This window comes from Rhynchophorus ferrugineus, unplaced genomic scaffold, assembly GCF_030347505.1.
Source record: "Rhynchophorus ferrugineus isolate W39M unplaced genomic scaffold, kcgeb_rfMv2 rfM3, whole genome shotgun sequence".
Classification (NCBI taxonomy): Eukaryota; Metazoa; Arthropoda; class Insecta; order Coleoptera; family Curculionidae; genus Rhynchophorus; species Rhynchophorus ferrugineus.
Window position 1 is genome coordinate 71,819,617 of NW_027472582.1, and position 15,996 is coordinate 71,835,612.

Below are 15,996 nucleotides of genomic sequence, written 5' to 3' on the forward strand. Positions count from 1 at the left end.
GTTAGAGAGGTAATTTTGATACTGTTACATGTTAAGTTGCTGCGGTTCTAGTCGCGATTAAATTTATGCAGTGTGAAATGTGAGTAATTTTTCTCAATATAAACATAATTTAGTTGTACTAAATAGAGACTATTTAGAGATAACTGTTAATCTGGAAAGTATCCATAGTATATACATAGGATTTAAATATTATAAAAATAATTCATGAAAAGATATAATGGAACTTCCAGATATTGATAAATAACTCATAATATTAATTTTAAATACTATTAAATTAAGGAAGATTTGTAATTTCAATTTCTCTATGAATATAAATATTTTACAATGAAAAATTAGACCATTTCTTCGAAAGATGCTATGAAAATGAGTGTAAAGTCAACAAAAGTTTATGGAGAATCATTGCAGATATATTGTTCTTCATACTAGAAACAGCAGTTGTTTTATTCCTTGAGTAGAGTTAGTGTTTTCCTCCAAGTCCAAGGGTGACTACCATGGAGAAATGAACCATAACTTATTTTTATAAACAAGACATTTTATCATAGTGTATTCCTGATTCTCTATCTTGTAAGTTATTCCGACGTAATTAAGTTTAATAAGCAATCACAAAGCTAGAAATTACTATCTAGATTATAGTAACAATAGTGATATGGATAATTTTTCTTAGTTTATAGTATAAACAAAAATAAACAGAATTTATTAAGAAATATGATTTATTTACCATTGTTAATGAAACTGAAACTGAATTTACAAAATAATTATTTACTTAACACCAAGGGCCGAATCGCCCTGAACCATTTTATACAAAAACCCATTTTTATTATTCAATAGTGTCTTGGGTTCACCAAACTCTACTATTTCACCGGCATCCAGAACCAGAATCTTATCACAGTGCATCACAGAATTTAGACGGTGAGCGATTATCAGTACCGTACAATGTCTGAAACATTCCTGCACAGTACTCTGAACTAACTGATCGGTTTCCGGATCTAAATTCGCGGTAGCTTCGTCCAAAACCACAATTTTATTTCCCTGTATCAGGGCTCTGGCTAAGCAGAACAACTGCTTCTGTCCCGAGCTGTAGTTGGCTCTGGTGACATCCTGTCCTAAATCGGCCACCAGCGATTTGGCGTGAACTTTTTCCAAAGCCGACCATATTTCCTGATCGCTATATCTTTCCAGCGGGTCGATATTCGATCGTAACGTACCAGAAAAGAGAACTGGGTCCTGAGGAATGATGCTGATGCGGGAGCGAAGGAAATCTAAAGGCAGGTAATCGATGTTCTCGTCGTCGATGAAGATGCTACCTTCGTATTTGTATAAACGGAATAACGTGGAAATAATCGAGGATTTCCCAGCTCCAGTTCGTCCGACGATTCCGATTTTTGTTCGACCCTCAATTTCCAAATTCAAGTCTTTCAAAACGGCAGTATCTTCATCTTTATAGTTTAGTGATACCTCGGAGAATTTTATGTGACCGTTTGATGGCCAGTTCGGTACTTCAGTGCCGCTTTTTCTCTCCGTGTCGACGTCAGCATACTCTAGAACTCTCTCGATGGAAGTCATGACGCTTTCGATCTCGGTGAGTGCCCGAATCACGTACTGAACCAGGCCAGAGAGCATCAGGGCTTGTGTTATAGCCAAACCAACACCACCAGCACTTAAATCTGAAGACAACAAAAAAAGTGTATTTTAAAATAACTTAATATTTTAAATATATCTGTTATGAAGACTAAACATAAAAAGAACATTGCAACTAGTATTTCTAGACAAATCCAATGGCACACGAGTAACGTATACACAGTTTTGGACCTGAGCAACTAAATGCTGAAACTTGAATCCAAATCAGTCGTTTATTTTTTAAATTGGTTCTAGTTCTCGAAGTATTCAATAAATCAATTATTTTAATATTTCAGACTTTCAGCGGCCATTTATTGAATCAAAAAGTATAAATTAGAAATTAGCAGAAATTGAACTTCTAATCCGCACTTGGTCTGCTCCATGCATTATAGTCCAACAGTAACGACAGTATGCACATGCTGATACTTCATCAGGCATTAAACATTTTGTAAACCATGCGTTAGCTATTAGGTTTCAAATATCAGGTCCAACAAACATTTCTTTATTGATTCTTGCGTATAGCAGTTTTGATAAAGTTCTTAATAAGGCCAAGTTGGAACAAAACGTTACGTTAGTTCACAACTAGTACATAGACTAATGGGTACGACTTTGCCACATCTTTCTCGTATAATGGTGAGCAACTGCATGGCCGTCCCACAAAATTGTTTTCACTTGTACTTGAACAAATGGGCATTGGATCAATATCCATATTTAAAATGGTTTCGACATTGATAATACGTTATTTTTACTGTGCTATTTTTTTACATTTATACCGATGAAATGTATCGAGAAATATAGAAATCATCTTATTTTCCTATTATCACCATAACGTTGAAACAGAAAATGAAGACTGAACATCTTTACCTTACTTGGTACAGCTTTTTTGTGCGCTTGTAACAAAACAATTTCGATACTCATTTCTTGTTGCTACTTATAACACTCGAAAATCCAATAAAACACTTTCATTCAACTTTGCAACGTGCTTTTCGTATTTTCACAGACTTCGAAATACAATCATAGCACAAAACAAATTACAAATTATGTTTAATGCAATGTCATCAGCTGACAGCCGTTATAAGAGCATTTTGCTGCCACCAAGTAAGAACTCAAACACTAAAACCAATCTCATCACAGAGGATCTGAGTTTAGAGCATCAAATAGCATCACCTAAAGTTTTTTTTGCTTACCTCCTCTAAATAATGTTATTTTAACTAGTATGCCAACAACAAACGAAATGGCGAGACCATCCAATATTAAACCAAAGAACTTGGTGGTGGTCTGGTTGATGTAGTACGCTGATGTATAAAGGTTCTGATGCCTGTCGAACTCTTTCTGTAGTATTTCTTCTTTCTGAGATGCCCGAGCAACTGCTAGTCCTTCTAGTGTAGCGTTGAGATAACCAATAATAGGACTTCTTGCTAAATTTAAAAAAAAAACATATAAGAGATGGAGTCTCAAAAACGCGTTGAACGTATCACATAAAAACCCAACCAAAAAAAACCAAAACATTCCTTAATAAAATACCACTGTGGCTAAAAAGTTGGAGTATTAGAGACAATGAAACCAAATCAACACATGTAACTTATATCTTTAAAAAAAACATCCCCACCACTGAATGTTAATACTTACCAATTTCGTAGAAATACATACTTAATAATACTAAATACCTTGGACCTAAACTAAACTAAACCACAGATAGAACCTAACCTAACATAGAAATAGAAATTCCTTTGTTGTGCATAATCATGAACATGTACAAGAAAGTTATAGAAGATCATGTAAAATCAGTAGTAAATATGATGCTAATATAATAAGACTATATATTTAGTATAAGAAAAATAATGTAAAAAGTTCGACCTCACAAGAAAATGGGCAGACCCTGCATTCATTGACCTGAAACAAACGTTTGGTAGAGTAATAGAAGAAACACTATGGGTCCTATTGGATCAAAGAGGGGTAAGTAATAGAATTGGAAGAATAATTCAAGAAACACACGGGATATTCTGATATACCAAAAGAGCAAAACTGTTTTCTCGCATTTTTAGACTAGAATAGCCTCCTAAACACTAAAAACATAGATTATAATCAAAAAAAATTGTTTCTCCCACTCCTAATATTAAAACAGGTCAATTGAAAAGTCCCCGGTCTGATACATAGATCGCGCTACTAGAAATAAATTCATATATTTTATAGTTAGCCCAAACCCTCAAAAGATGCGTGTATAAATTTGACACATGTCGGAAAAAAATTGATAAAAAGGAATTTCGCTTGTTGATAAAATATTGATTTTTGAAGGGAAAAAATACCGTTTAAACAAAAACTTGACTTGATGCCGGGTTTCCGATCACTCTCCCAGGAAAATCAATCATACAAGGATTGATAACTGGACACTTAGCATAAGTGTAGACGTGGTGAAATGAGCACCGAAGATGGTGAACGCAGTAGACGCCCAAAAGAGGTTGTTACCGACTAAAACATCTAAATGACCGTAAATTGAAATTGAATGAAATAGCAGAAATTCTAAAGATATCAACTGAACGTGTACATCATATCATTCACGAATATTCGGGTATGAGAAAGTTCTGTGCACAGTGGGTGCCGCGCGAGCTCACTTTTGACCAATAACAACGACAAGTTGATGATTCGGAGCAGTGTTTGAAGATGATGATGCGTAACCCGAGGTTTTGCGACTATATGCGGCAATAGATGAAACATGGCTCCATCGTTTCACTCCGAAGTCCAATCGACAGTCATCCGAGTTGACTGCACACGATGAACCCGCTCCAAGACGTGGGAAAACGCAACAGTCGGCTGGCAACCTTATGAGGTCTGTATTTTGGGACGCGCATGGAATAATATTCATTGATTAGCTTAAAAAAGGAGGGACCATCAACAGCGACAATTACATAGCGTTACTGGACCGTTTGAATGACAAAATTACCGAAAACGGCCGCTTTTGAAGAAAAGAATGTACTGCTTCACCAAGACAATTCACCGTGTCACAAGTCAGTGGAAACAATGGCAAAAATCCATGAATTGGGCTTCGAATTGCTTCCTCATCCACCGTATTCCCCAGATTTAACCTTCAGCTACTATTTCCTGGTCTCAAATCTCAAAAGAATGCTCACTGGGGAGAGATTTTCGTCTGCCTATTTTGAAGCAAATGACAAATCTTACTACAAAAATGGTATTGAAAAGTTGGAGGGTCGCTATATTCAGTGTATCACCCTTAAAGGGAATTATATTGAATAAAAAAACTACTTTTGGCAAAAAATTATGTTTTACTATGGTAGGCCGGGGAATTTTCATTTGACATATTATCATTGTAACTTACTTGATGATTCCAATCTTCTTAAACTTCTTCCAGTAGGGAGATAAAATCTTTGTACGAAGTACAATTTTACTAACAGAAATGCTGCTGGAATAAAAAACCAACTGTTTACTGTATATATCAGCACCAGCACACTCACGGCATTGACAAAGGACTAAAAAGCAATTACTTCGAAAAGTTTATATAAACTCGGTAATCATAATACAACGTACTCTAAAACAATCCAGCACTAAGAAAGGCATGTATTCGTCTATGCAATGAAAGTCCTTCGACAGCCTGTTTATTATATTTCCAATAAAATGGCTATCGAAAAAGTTCATGTGAGTGTTGATAATTGCTTTTATGGCGGCTTTATGTAACTTCTTCGCTCCGTTTAAACCAAAGGTCAGCGTCGAGATGCTTCGGATTGCCAAGAAAAAAAATATGCCCGCTGTTAACATCGTGAATATGGTCATATAGTCTTGTCTTTGTTCTATAGCTTTGGCGTATTCTGTGGTATTCGTCAGGTTACTCTCTGTCAGATTTGTAATGGCAGGTTCTAAATCGACCCTAAAAATGATTATATTTGAATAAAGAACAATATTATAACCAGGATCCAAATCAAGAAAAACCATTATTGAAATTGAAATTAGTTGACAACAAAAATTTTTTTGGTTATTTAATATCATAATTTCTTTTATTTAAAAAAAAATATATATTCGTATTTTATGTCCTGTCATATATGTTATTTGACAATTTAACAGTTCATGTAGGAAACAGTTGTATCAGAGAGTCGGCAAACTGCTGCTCTGCAAGCGCGTGCTATACAAAACGTTAATAGTCGAGAGGGGCAAGGTCTGGAGAGTACAGCGGGTGCGATAATATCTCCCAAATATTTTCAATGCTTTCTTGGCCGATTTTGCTTTATGAATGACTTCCAATTATACCTTATAAGTAAGCAAGTAGCAAGTCACAGAGCATATTTCGATTTTCCATTTACCAGTCATTCAGTTAATGTGGCACCCATTTTCCCATCTTTTGTGTAATCGACCACTGAACGTTTCTTAGGTCACATTTAACGCTTCTGCCAATTATTTTCAAGTTTGGGTTGGGTCTTCGTCCAATATCTGTTGCTGTTTCGCATCTTCAAACTTTTTCGGTCTATCGGAATATTCTACTTTGTCTCGCACATCGAAATCAACACTTTTCAATTTTCAAAAGCATGTCTTAAAGTACTATTAATATGAATCTATCACTCATATTTCATAGTTTACTTAAGTGTCATAATTTGGAAAAACAAAAAGTAATTTTCAAAACATAACAAATATTTCAAACAACATTATTTTCTCAACTAATATAAACTTTTCCACATATTTTTTTATTAAAATTCAATTAACTATTTGTTTTATTCTAGTAATCATCGAATAATAGAACACATCCCGCTGCAGTGTCGATGTGGATGGCTCTCTCGGACCCATGAATGTTTAAGTTAGATATTATTGTAATAGGTCCCCTTTTCTACAGTCAGTCACAATACCTCACAGAGAACACTTTCTTTTTACTACCAAGCAATAAAATTTCTATATTTAGACGGTTTGAGATGACTTTTTTCGCCAATTCATGTAACAGCCTTTTTTGAACATTTCTCATTATATTTAAACATATGGATAAAATTGTCTCACTAATTTCTAAAGTGGCTAAAATTTTCATTGTGGCTTTGAGCTAGGATTTCGTTCAACAGTTCTTCCACTTTAATACCCTCTAACTTTTTTGGTCACTGAGACCATTATTTGCCATTGACCTCAAAATTACCATTTTGAGCCATTGAAACCAAAGCCTTACATTCAAATATGACGAAAGGACATCACGAAAATTCTTTTTAAATGTTTCATGCGCTTCGACAACATATTTTTTAAAATTAACTATTATAAATAAAAAGTCATCAATAAACAAAACTTAAAATACTTACCATGAACTTATAATCATATCCGAATAGGAGACACAAAACTGACATATCGAGAATATGATCATCATAAAGACAACCACAGGAAATCCACCGATAAACTCAAAGTACCTCGTGTAGTTACTCCACACAACACCACCTTGTTGCTTCACCTCGTGATATAAGTTAATCTTCTCCAAAGATGCTTTCTGCAACGTCAACAAAGCATCACTTTCATCTGATTCATCCTCATTGGGAACAGTTTCTGCCAACCTAGACAACCTTTTATACAACTCGATCTCTTCGTCGATATAATACGTGATTCTCTTGTCCAGAGCTCCCGATTGTTGCTCCAGAGTGAGAGTAGTACCATTCTCGACCAGGAGAACATTGCTGGTTGTTACAGATTTGATATGGTTGATATTATTCGACACCATTATGCATATCTTATTGCTCAGATAACCTTTGATACATTTTTCGAATATGTGCTTATTGACGCGGTTGTCTGAAGATGAGAGACAATCATCCAAGAGGTAGATATCTGCGTCTCGATAAACAGCTCGGGCCAATGTGACTCTTGCCTGTTGTCCTTTGCTCAGATTGATACCCTTATCCCCAACAATAGTGGAGTCACCTTTCTCGAACTGATTGATATCGTACGTCAACGCGCATACGTTTAGTACCTCCTGGTATCTTTGCTCGTCATACGGTTGACCGAAGAGTATATTCTGCTTGATTGTAGATGGAAATAACCAAGGTTCCTCAGTGGCGTACGACAAGGAACCGATTATCTTCTTCTCGCCACTCTTTACAGGATATTCTCCAAGAACGGTCTTCAGAATAGAACTTTTACCACTTCCAATGTTACCGGCTAACAGGAGAAGACCTTGATTCAAGTTTAGTGAAACAGATTTCAGTACTGACTTGTCTCCGATGTTGACGCTTACTTGGTTCAAGTAAACTAGGGGATTGGCATCACTAGTTGGAGTATTTTCGCGTTTGTATTCCTTTGCCTCTAAAATATATAACAAAATATTAGTTTAAATTGGTTTTTTTGTTAATAAATATAAGAAATGGAGGCTAGCATTTGATATAAGTTAATATTTTATGTATCAATTTATAAAATCGACTACTTTAATTTTTGTTTGAATACGCGTGCAATGACATCATGACGATACATTGATGTCTGACCTTTTTTTGATTAATTACATTTTATATTAGATATGCTTAATACAATCTTAATTTACAAATTAATTTATTAGTACTATTCTGTTTTAATTGCATTATGCACAAGTATGTAATTATATCAGTACGTATTTCTCAAATCTACTTAAGCTAAAGTTAAGAATACAATTATCAAGAAACGTCCCAATCTTCTGATTTCCCATGTGTTTTCCAGTAGCTGTATTGATTCAACGTTTCTGTGATTCAGTAACTTTATTTCATGTTCTAGGGCGAAATACTGGATCCTTCGTTGGATACGTAGCGAAAAGCATTACTAATTGCCCGTAGAACTTTGTTTAAGATACGTCGGATTACTAGATGATTTGATGTTTTAGTGCAACCCCATATTTGTACCCCATATGCTCAAATTAGCTTTATGTTACATTGATAAATCAATCCCTTTGATTTTAGGTCAATTTGGGAGTATCTTCCAAATAACCAGTACTTTTGCTTGACTTTTTAAAAGATATGACTGCTGGAAAGCTCATTTTATATATTAAACTCAAATACCATACCCGGTCAAAATCTCGTGAGACATTTGGGAATATTGCAGGGTAGTATTTATTTTCTTCCAATGTCTTTTCGACTACTGTTACTATGTGAACTTGGCAATTGGCGAGTAATGATATCGAAATTCAAACTAGAAATCTGGTATCTCTAGAAATGGTTTAATACGTTTTAACAGCAGTTTCTGAGATAACATTGATATTAGCTATATTTTATCCCAATTTGCACAGCACGAAAATGCACAAAAATCAAATCGTATTGCGTATGTTCTTCTACATGACGAACACTACTAGTACATGATAATGGAAGAAAATATGTGATACCTATGTTGTCGATTTCAGTTGATTGAACTTAGCACACATATCATACACATATCAACAATATATTGATGAATAAGCTGAAGACATTAGAGAACAATATTGTCTTGATTGACATAGATAATCAATCGGTATGTGTAAAAGTTCATCGCACTAACTTTCTTGTTAATTTCTTCGCCTGAACCATAAAAAGCTAAATAAGATACAAAGAAATGACTTATACAAACAATGTACATGTTGTACCTATAAAAATGTGTTTAGTGTCTAAATTATATTCATTTTTTCCTTTCCAAAATATCAATGTAAATACAGTTGCTACACTGTATCTTCCTCAGTGCTCTCCATATGGTACTTTGTCAGAGTTAATGTAATAATGTTTGAACAATCGGGCCAATTGGTCCCTCTACCTGCTGGATGTGATGTATATAGAGAGTGCATATTAAATTGTGCTCCTTAATAATAAACTTGTGTTTATGATCTATTAGCTCAAAGATATTCATTGTGTTGCTCTCGACTTACAGTTACAAGTATTACAATCTGGTCCCCTAAATTTATTTTATCCGTCAAGTATTTACGTATCGTTCAATTTAGCCGATAGTTTATAGAAGAATTAGTGGATTTATAAAACAAACGAGAATAGACCTAAGAAAATATTCGCTTAATGTAATTTATTGAAAGAAAAAAATTAAATTACCCAAGAAGTTCTGTATCCTTCGCAGAGAACCAATCATATCTGCAGTTTGTCCTATCCCCAACGGTATTGACGTCATTATATGCGGTTTAACAGCGAACAAACTTTGTTGGATAAAGTAGATAATATCGGCTTTAATAGTATATCCCCTGGCCATGTACGATACCAAGATAATGTAAAACGCCAGGTATATAGTGGTCGTTCCAAAATTAACAATAAATGATTTCAAATAAAACACGATCTTCAGTTTCTGGATTTCTCTCCTAGAGATGTTATTTTTGTATGTTGTTAAACATCTAGGTATTAAAATAAATCATGTTTACTTACAGCCTGGCTTTAGAAATAATCTTCTCGAAATAGTTCTCCCACGTATACATCTTAATGAACTTAATCGCGTTCAGGACTTCCTGAATCAGTCGGAATCTTTCATCGGTTCTTTTGGAAGTCTCTATTCGATTTAATGTTGTTTTCTTTCCTAGATACACTAAAAATAATTGACAAATATGTTGCAAATGATGCAGCTTACACAGGTATCTTTATACTTACGTTGTAGGGGGATTATTACAAAAATGACACCAATAGCAGGAAAAGCAGATAATCCAACACGTCGGTATAAAGTGTAGGTTACTACTAGTAAATGTAGAATACCAATTATTGCGTCTTTACTAAAAGATAATCCACCGTCAATTCCGTAAACATCTTTTGCTAATAATGTAACAATTTTTCCTAGAGAAAAACAGAACGAACCTCATCAATTACTTACTATCACAATAGTGTATTAAAGTATATTAAGGAGCTATAATCTCTTTGGTTATTTCTGTTTTTATTTGCTTATATGTCACTATAAACTGTATTCAAATTATTGAAAAACTATTTTAAGGGAACCATCAGCTCGCATTTTAAACCATCAGAGCATTCAAGTGTAATGGAGCTCTGCTGAAAGTTTTCACTTAAGTAGTTTTCACACGTAGTAATAAGTCCCTGATAAGCAAAGTTCATAGAGCTTCAGCAATATCAGCTGGTACCCTGAGCATTGGGCTGAAAACCCTTAGTACGATAAATATACAACAGAAGGTGATTCTTCGAAAATATGAGTCTCTATAGCTTCTTGTACTTCTAGACTTTTTAATGCTGATCAATTAACTTAAAATGCTATATAAAATTATCAAAATAATAAAAACATGATATGGTTAGTAATAAAAAAAAGCCTATTACATCACTATAAATTTTATATTACAAAAACTGGTATCAATTTATTATGGATTATTTCATAGAGAAAAAGAAATCATCAAAGAAATTGACTAGATTTTTTTATAGAATTTATCAGTGCGTTAATATTTTTTGTTCTATTGGGTAGATGCACATTTCAAAAATTTCTATAAGAAACTAAAATAGTATCCTTTAAAATTAACAAGAAATTATGTTTAATTAAATTTTAATTATTTCTTCAAACAAATGACTCATGGAAAGTTTTAAATATTGTCTTCTAAAAATGATCATTAAACTGTTTTATTTGACATCAGATAATTGTACAACAGCTCTGAACTGTTATGTATATATCTGTGTTAAAAATAATTTCTCTAAAATATTTACTTATTGCAAGTAATTATGCATTTATAAAGCTGGAGAAAATTCTGAGATGAATATTTGCCTAAAATATGTTAATATAAAAGACCTTATATGTTATATTGCGTATGTTGATATTTGAATGAACGTGTGAAAAATTATTTTTTGGAAAAGTGTCATCTTTAGCTAGTTATCCATAGATCTCACAACTCATGTTAAAAATGGAAAAAAATATATTGTAAAATGGATACATGTACAAGGTAACACTATTTTAGCCTGAAATATAGAGCTTATGAAGAAAGAAAGTATTTTCTTTGAATATCTAAACCGAGTAAAAGTATCAAATATATTTATGAAAAATAATCATAGAAAATTGAATAATAAATATAAATTGCAACTAATGTATTAATATTACTCCTTATATATATTTTAATATTTTTTCGAGCAACATTTTCTTGCCGGCAGATTTCTAACTAAATCTTTCTGAGATTGTCCCTCACCTATGCTAATATTTGAAAATTCCACTGGGCTGATTTTCAAAGCTTTTCTATATATCAACGAGGAAATTGATGTTCGTACTTTCATGGAGTATTCAGTCATAAGTTGAGATAAATTATTATTAAATAATGTATTTAATATCTCTAGTCCTGTTATAGCTGCACAGATTAGAGCAACATCCTTGAGTGATACGGAAGTCTGTTCTGGTTGGAAATAACCAACGAATTTTGAAATGATCATCGGCCGCGCAAAGCTGAAACAAAACAACAGTAAAATTTTATTGAAAATTGCAAAATTATTGTTGCAAAATAGAATTCAGTTTCGGCGACCACCTCTTCATTCGATGAAAATTTCGTCCCAGTGAGTATTATTTTAAGATCTGAAAACAGGGAATAGTCGCTGGGGACCAGATCTGGAGAAAACGATGGATGATAAGGCAATTCGAAGCCCAGTTCATGGATTTTTGCCATCGTTTTCATTGACTTGTGACACGGTGCATTTTCTTGTTGAAGCAGCACCTTCTTTTCTTCAAATGCAGCCGTTTTTCGGCGATTTCGTCCTTCAGACCGTCCAATAACGCTATGTAATAGCCGCTGTTGATGGTACTTCCTTTTCAAAAGGAATCTCAAAATACAGACGCCATAACCTAGCCGACCATTGTGTTCCTACGCTTTGGAATGGGTTCATCGTATGCAGTCCACTGGGAATACGGTCGATTGGACTTCGGAGTGAAATGATGGAACCATGTTTCATCCATTGTCACATATCGACGCAAAAACTCGGGTTTATTACGCTTGATCATCTTCAAACACTGCTCCGTATCTTATTAATAAATAAAAGTTGTGCCTATGCTAGATAATCACATTACCATTATATATCCAACCCTTGTATGTTATCCTGTGTCTTAAAATTAAAAAACCACAAGACTTACATTATAAAAACCCCAAATATTAACTGAAGAAACCCATAAAAACAATATAGAACTCCAAAGGACTTCCAACAACATCTCCATAGCGAAGGTTTAGCGTTCTTTTTTTTATCAGCTTCCCATTGTTTCTCAAATTTATCGCCTAATGTCTCGGCCGACAAGTCGGGTAATACCTTGTACAAATCATGTTCTTCAATGTCATTCTTCCTTCCTTGTTTCAGTATCGGTAAATTATAACTAAAAAAAAATTGAATATGATCACGAAATGTTTACACTTCAAATGGTAAAAATCAAATTTTACATACTGAAGATAATTAACTTTTCATAATTAAGTACCCACTTCACTAAGAAACAAATATTTTGCTGAGTACCAAACTTCTGAAGGATCAGATCGATTGTAAAAAATAAAGATAAAAACTATAAAAGTACGCTTGCTAATATTTGGCCTTATATATGAAGGCCAGTCCAGATACTTGAACTACAGCGCGACATAAAATAAACAATAAAAATTCAGGTTATCTACTGATTAAGTGAAAATATTTCAGATCAACGTTAACAAAATCGAACGCAACTGATTTAGAAGTGATTGATGCAATTTTGTAGCCAAGCTAGAATTTATGCAGTTATTTCAATCCAAATCTAGAATCACAAAATATAAGTAGTTAATATATAGTATTTTCAACTGATTTCTATTTATTTTTTTCCTGAAAATCTGATCCCGAAAACAAAATAAAATGAAAAATAAAGACGAAGAAAGTTGTTTTCGTCGGACCAGACATGATGACCGATGCACAATTAATCACGGCTGTGACAGATCCTCAAAAAGAAATATCGGTTGCTTTTAAAGGATTCATACAGGAATCATAACGACCTTAACTAGGAACAAATCGTTAAAAGAATGCTAGAAGCATTTCAAGCGTTATATTGCCTAATGTTTCTAAAAGTACATTTTCTTCATTCCGATCTGGACTGCTTTCCGGGAATTTTGAGAGATGTAAATGAAAAGTAAAGTGAGAGATTTCATCAGTACAGTCAAGAAATGGAAAATGAATATCTAAGAAAATGGAACGCCTCAATGATATCAGACAACTGTTGGACGCTTCAGAGTGTCTTCATAGAGTCTCTCTAAGAGAGAACTTCCCCCAAGAGAAAATGTACAGAGAGAAGCTCCACAAGGTTTTATTGTCAACTAGTGAACTTAAGTTATTTTAAAAATATACGTAACGTTAATAGTTTGCAAATAAAATAATATTTTTCTAAGAAACGGGTCATCAAATGACGAAAAGAAAGTCATTTTTGGAATAAAAATTACGTCACAGAAACCTATACCATATGCCTAAATTCAGATTTTCTCAGAAATTTATTACTACGCTTGCAAGATGAACGACGTTCTATGTTATATTGGTGACGTCAATAAACCACTGAAAAAGTGAGGCTTATTTACTTTTCTTTAAAACTAGCGTTCTCCTTTTAAGTATGAAGATAGATTATCACTTTTCAGCACAGGTTCAATACCGTACGTATATGGTTTGATTTTTATTAATTATATCTGTTTATCTGTCATGCCTAAATTTATATATAAAAAAATATCATCATGCAATAATTTTTAATTTCTTAATTTGTTTAAATACTATTTGTTCCTAGATAAATGTAAATTATACAACAGATCTTTACACGGTTTTTATCATAGAAGAATATTTTATTCAGTAAACTTGAAAAAAAGCCTCTTTCGCCATCTTGGCTTTATACGAATATAGGAGAGAGATATAGGAAAATTGATATACTTGATAGACCAGAACACTTGCAGATCTAAATCTTTGCAATACTAAACAGCTGAAATATAAAATTAAGAGGATATGTAAAACTTATGAATAAAAGTGATGGAAGAGCCAGGCGTAAGAAAATCCAAATTCAAGGTGTAAAAATAGAACAATCAAATGCACTTAAATATCTGCGCATAAAAATTTACGAAGAATGAAATGAATATCAGAAAAGAGAAAAATATATATAAATTTGTACTTCGGGTTGCTACGTTCGGTTGCGAGACGTGGATATTGTCAAAGGGAGATAAAAGTAAGATACATACAACAGAAATGAACAAATATGAATATACGAATAAATTATTATACAAGTAAGATACGATGAGACATAAATAAGTACAACGAAAAGACCCCAATCTTCAATCAGCGAAAGACACATACAAAAAAAGAATACAATTGGAAAAGCGAAAAAAATATATAAATTTGTACTTCGGGTTGCTACGTTCGGTTGCGAGACGTGGATATTGTCAAAGGGAGATAAAAGTAAGATACATACAACAGAAATGAACAAATATGAATATACGAATAAATTATTATACAAGTAAGATACGATGAGACATAAATAAGTACAACGAAAAGACCCCAATCTTCAATCAGCGAAAGACACATACAAAAAAGAATACAATTGGAAAAGCGAAAAAAATATATAAATTTGTACTTCGGGTTGCTACGTTCGGTTGCGAGACGTGGATATTGTCAAAGGGAGATAAAAGTAAGATACAAACAACAGAAATGAACAAATATGAATATACGAATAAATTATTATACAAGTAAGATACGATGAGACATAAATAAGTACAACGAAAAGACCCCAATCTTCAATCAGCGAAAGACACATACAAAAAAAGAATACAATTGGAAAAGCGAAAAAAATATATAAATTTGTACTTCGGGTTGCTACGTTCGGTTGCGAGACGTGGAGAGATAAAAGTAAGATACAAACAACAGAAATGAACAAATATGAATATACGAATAAATTATTATACAAGTAAGATACGATGAGACATAAATAAGTACAACGAAAAGACCCCAATCTTCAATCAGCGAAAGACACATACAAAAAAAGAATACAATTGGAGGGGACACTTACAACTGATAGTAAGTTAGACTGAGAAAAATTTACTAAAACAAACAAAAATCTATACTCACAAGAACGTTATCACAGATAAAATATTAGCATTTTTTCGCGGATTCTCAATCTCTTCGTCCCTTTCGGCATAATCCATTATAATTCTATCGATTGATTGACAAGATTTCCTAACAATTATGCAATATCACTTGTAGTTTGAACTCATTCAGATAAGTAATCTGGAATGATAATAAATCTAATAAAATTACAAAGTACAATATAATGGGAACTAACATTCTTACCATTAAATCTACAATGTACCAATTAACCAGCCCACAGGATTTCGTTTACATTATTTCAACAGTTTATATTTAATTACATAAAATCGACTGGATCAATTAAATATGTTATCTGTTTTCGAGCAGAACCATTGTAATCAGAAAAAATTATCTTAAGTATATTGTTTTATCTAAATAATTGTCTGCAATATCATTCATACTTCAGATT

The 15,996-nt window shown here is 33.2% G+C and overlaps 1 protein-coding gene across 2 annotated transcripts; it reads right to left on the bottom strand.

Moving 5' to 3' along the window:
* Positions 1–700: 700 nt before the first annotated feature.
* On the bottom strand, positions 701–15,920 carry LOC143194122 (ATP-binding cassette sub-family C member 4-like). 2 transcript variants are annotated; one of them, XM_076400705.1, is made up of 12 exons: positions 15,792–15,920; positions 15,570–15,728; positions 12,604–12,837; positions 11,675–11,925; positions 10,155–10,334; positions 9,936–10,092; positions 9,612–9,871; positions 6,897–7,884; positions 5,161–5,497; positions 4,952–5,102; positions 2,805–3,035; positions 701–1,664 (listed from the first exon to the last, which is right to left on the bottom strand). In XM_076400705.1, exons 2-12 carry the CDS (start codon positions 15,644–15,646, stop codon positions 760–762), a joined length of 3,771 nt encoding a protein of 1,256 aa, XP_076256820.1. In that variant the 5' UTR covers positions 15,647–15,728; positions 15,792–15,920; the 3' UTR covers positions 701–759. The 2 variants fall into 2 exon arrangements, with proteins under 2 accessions (XP_076256820.1, XP_076256821.1); XM_076400706.1 differs by having other exon boundaries at positions 15,784–15,889.
* Positions 15,921–15,996: the final 76 nt, after the last annotated feature.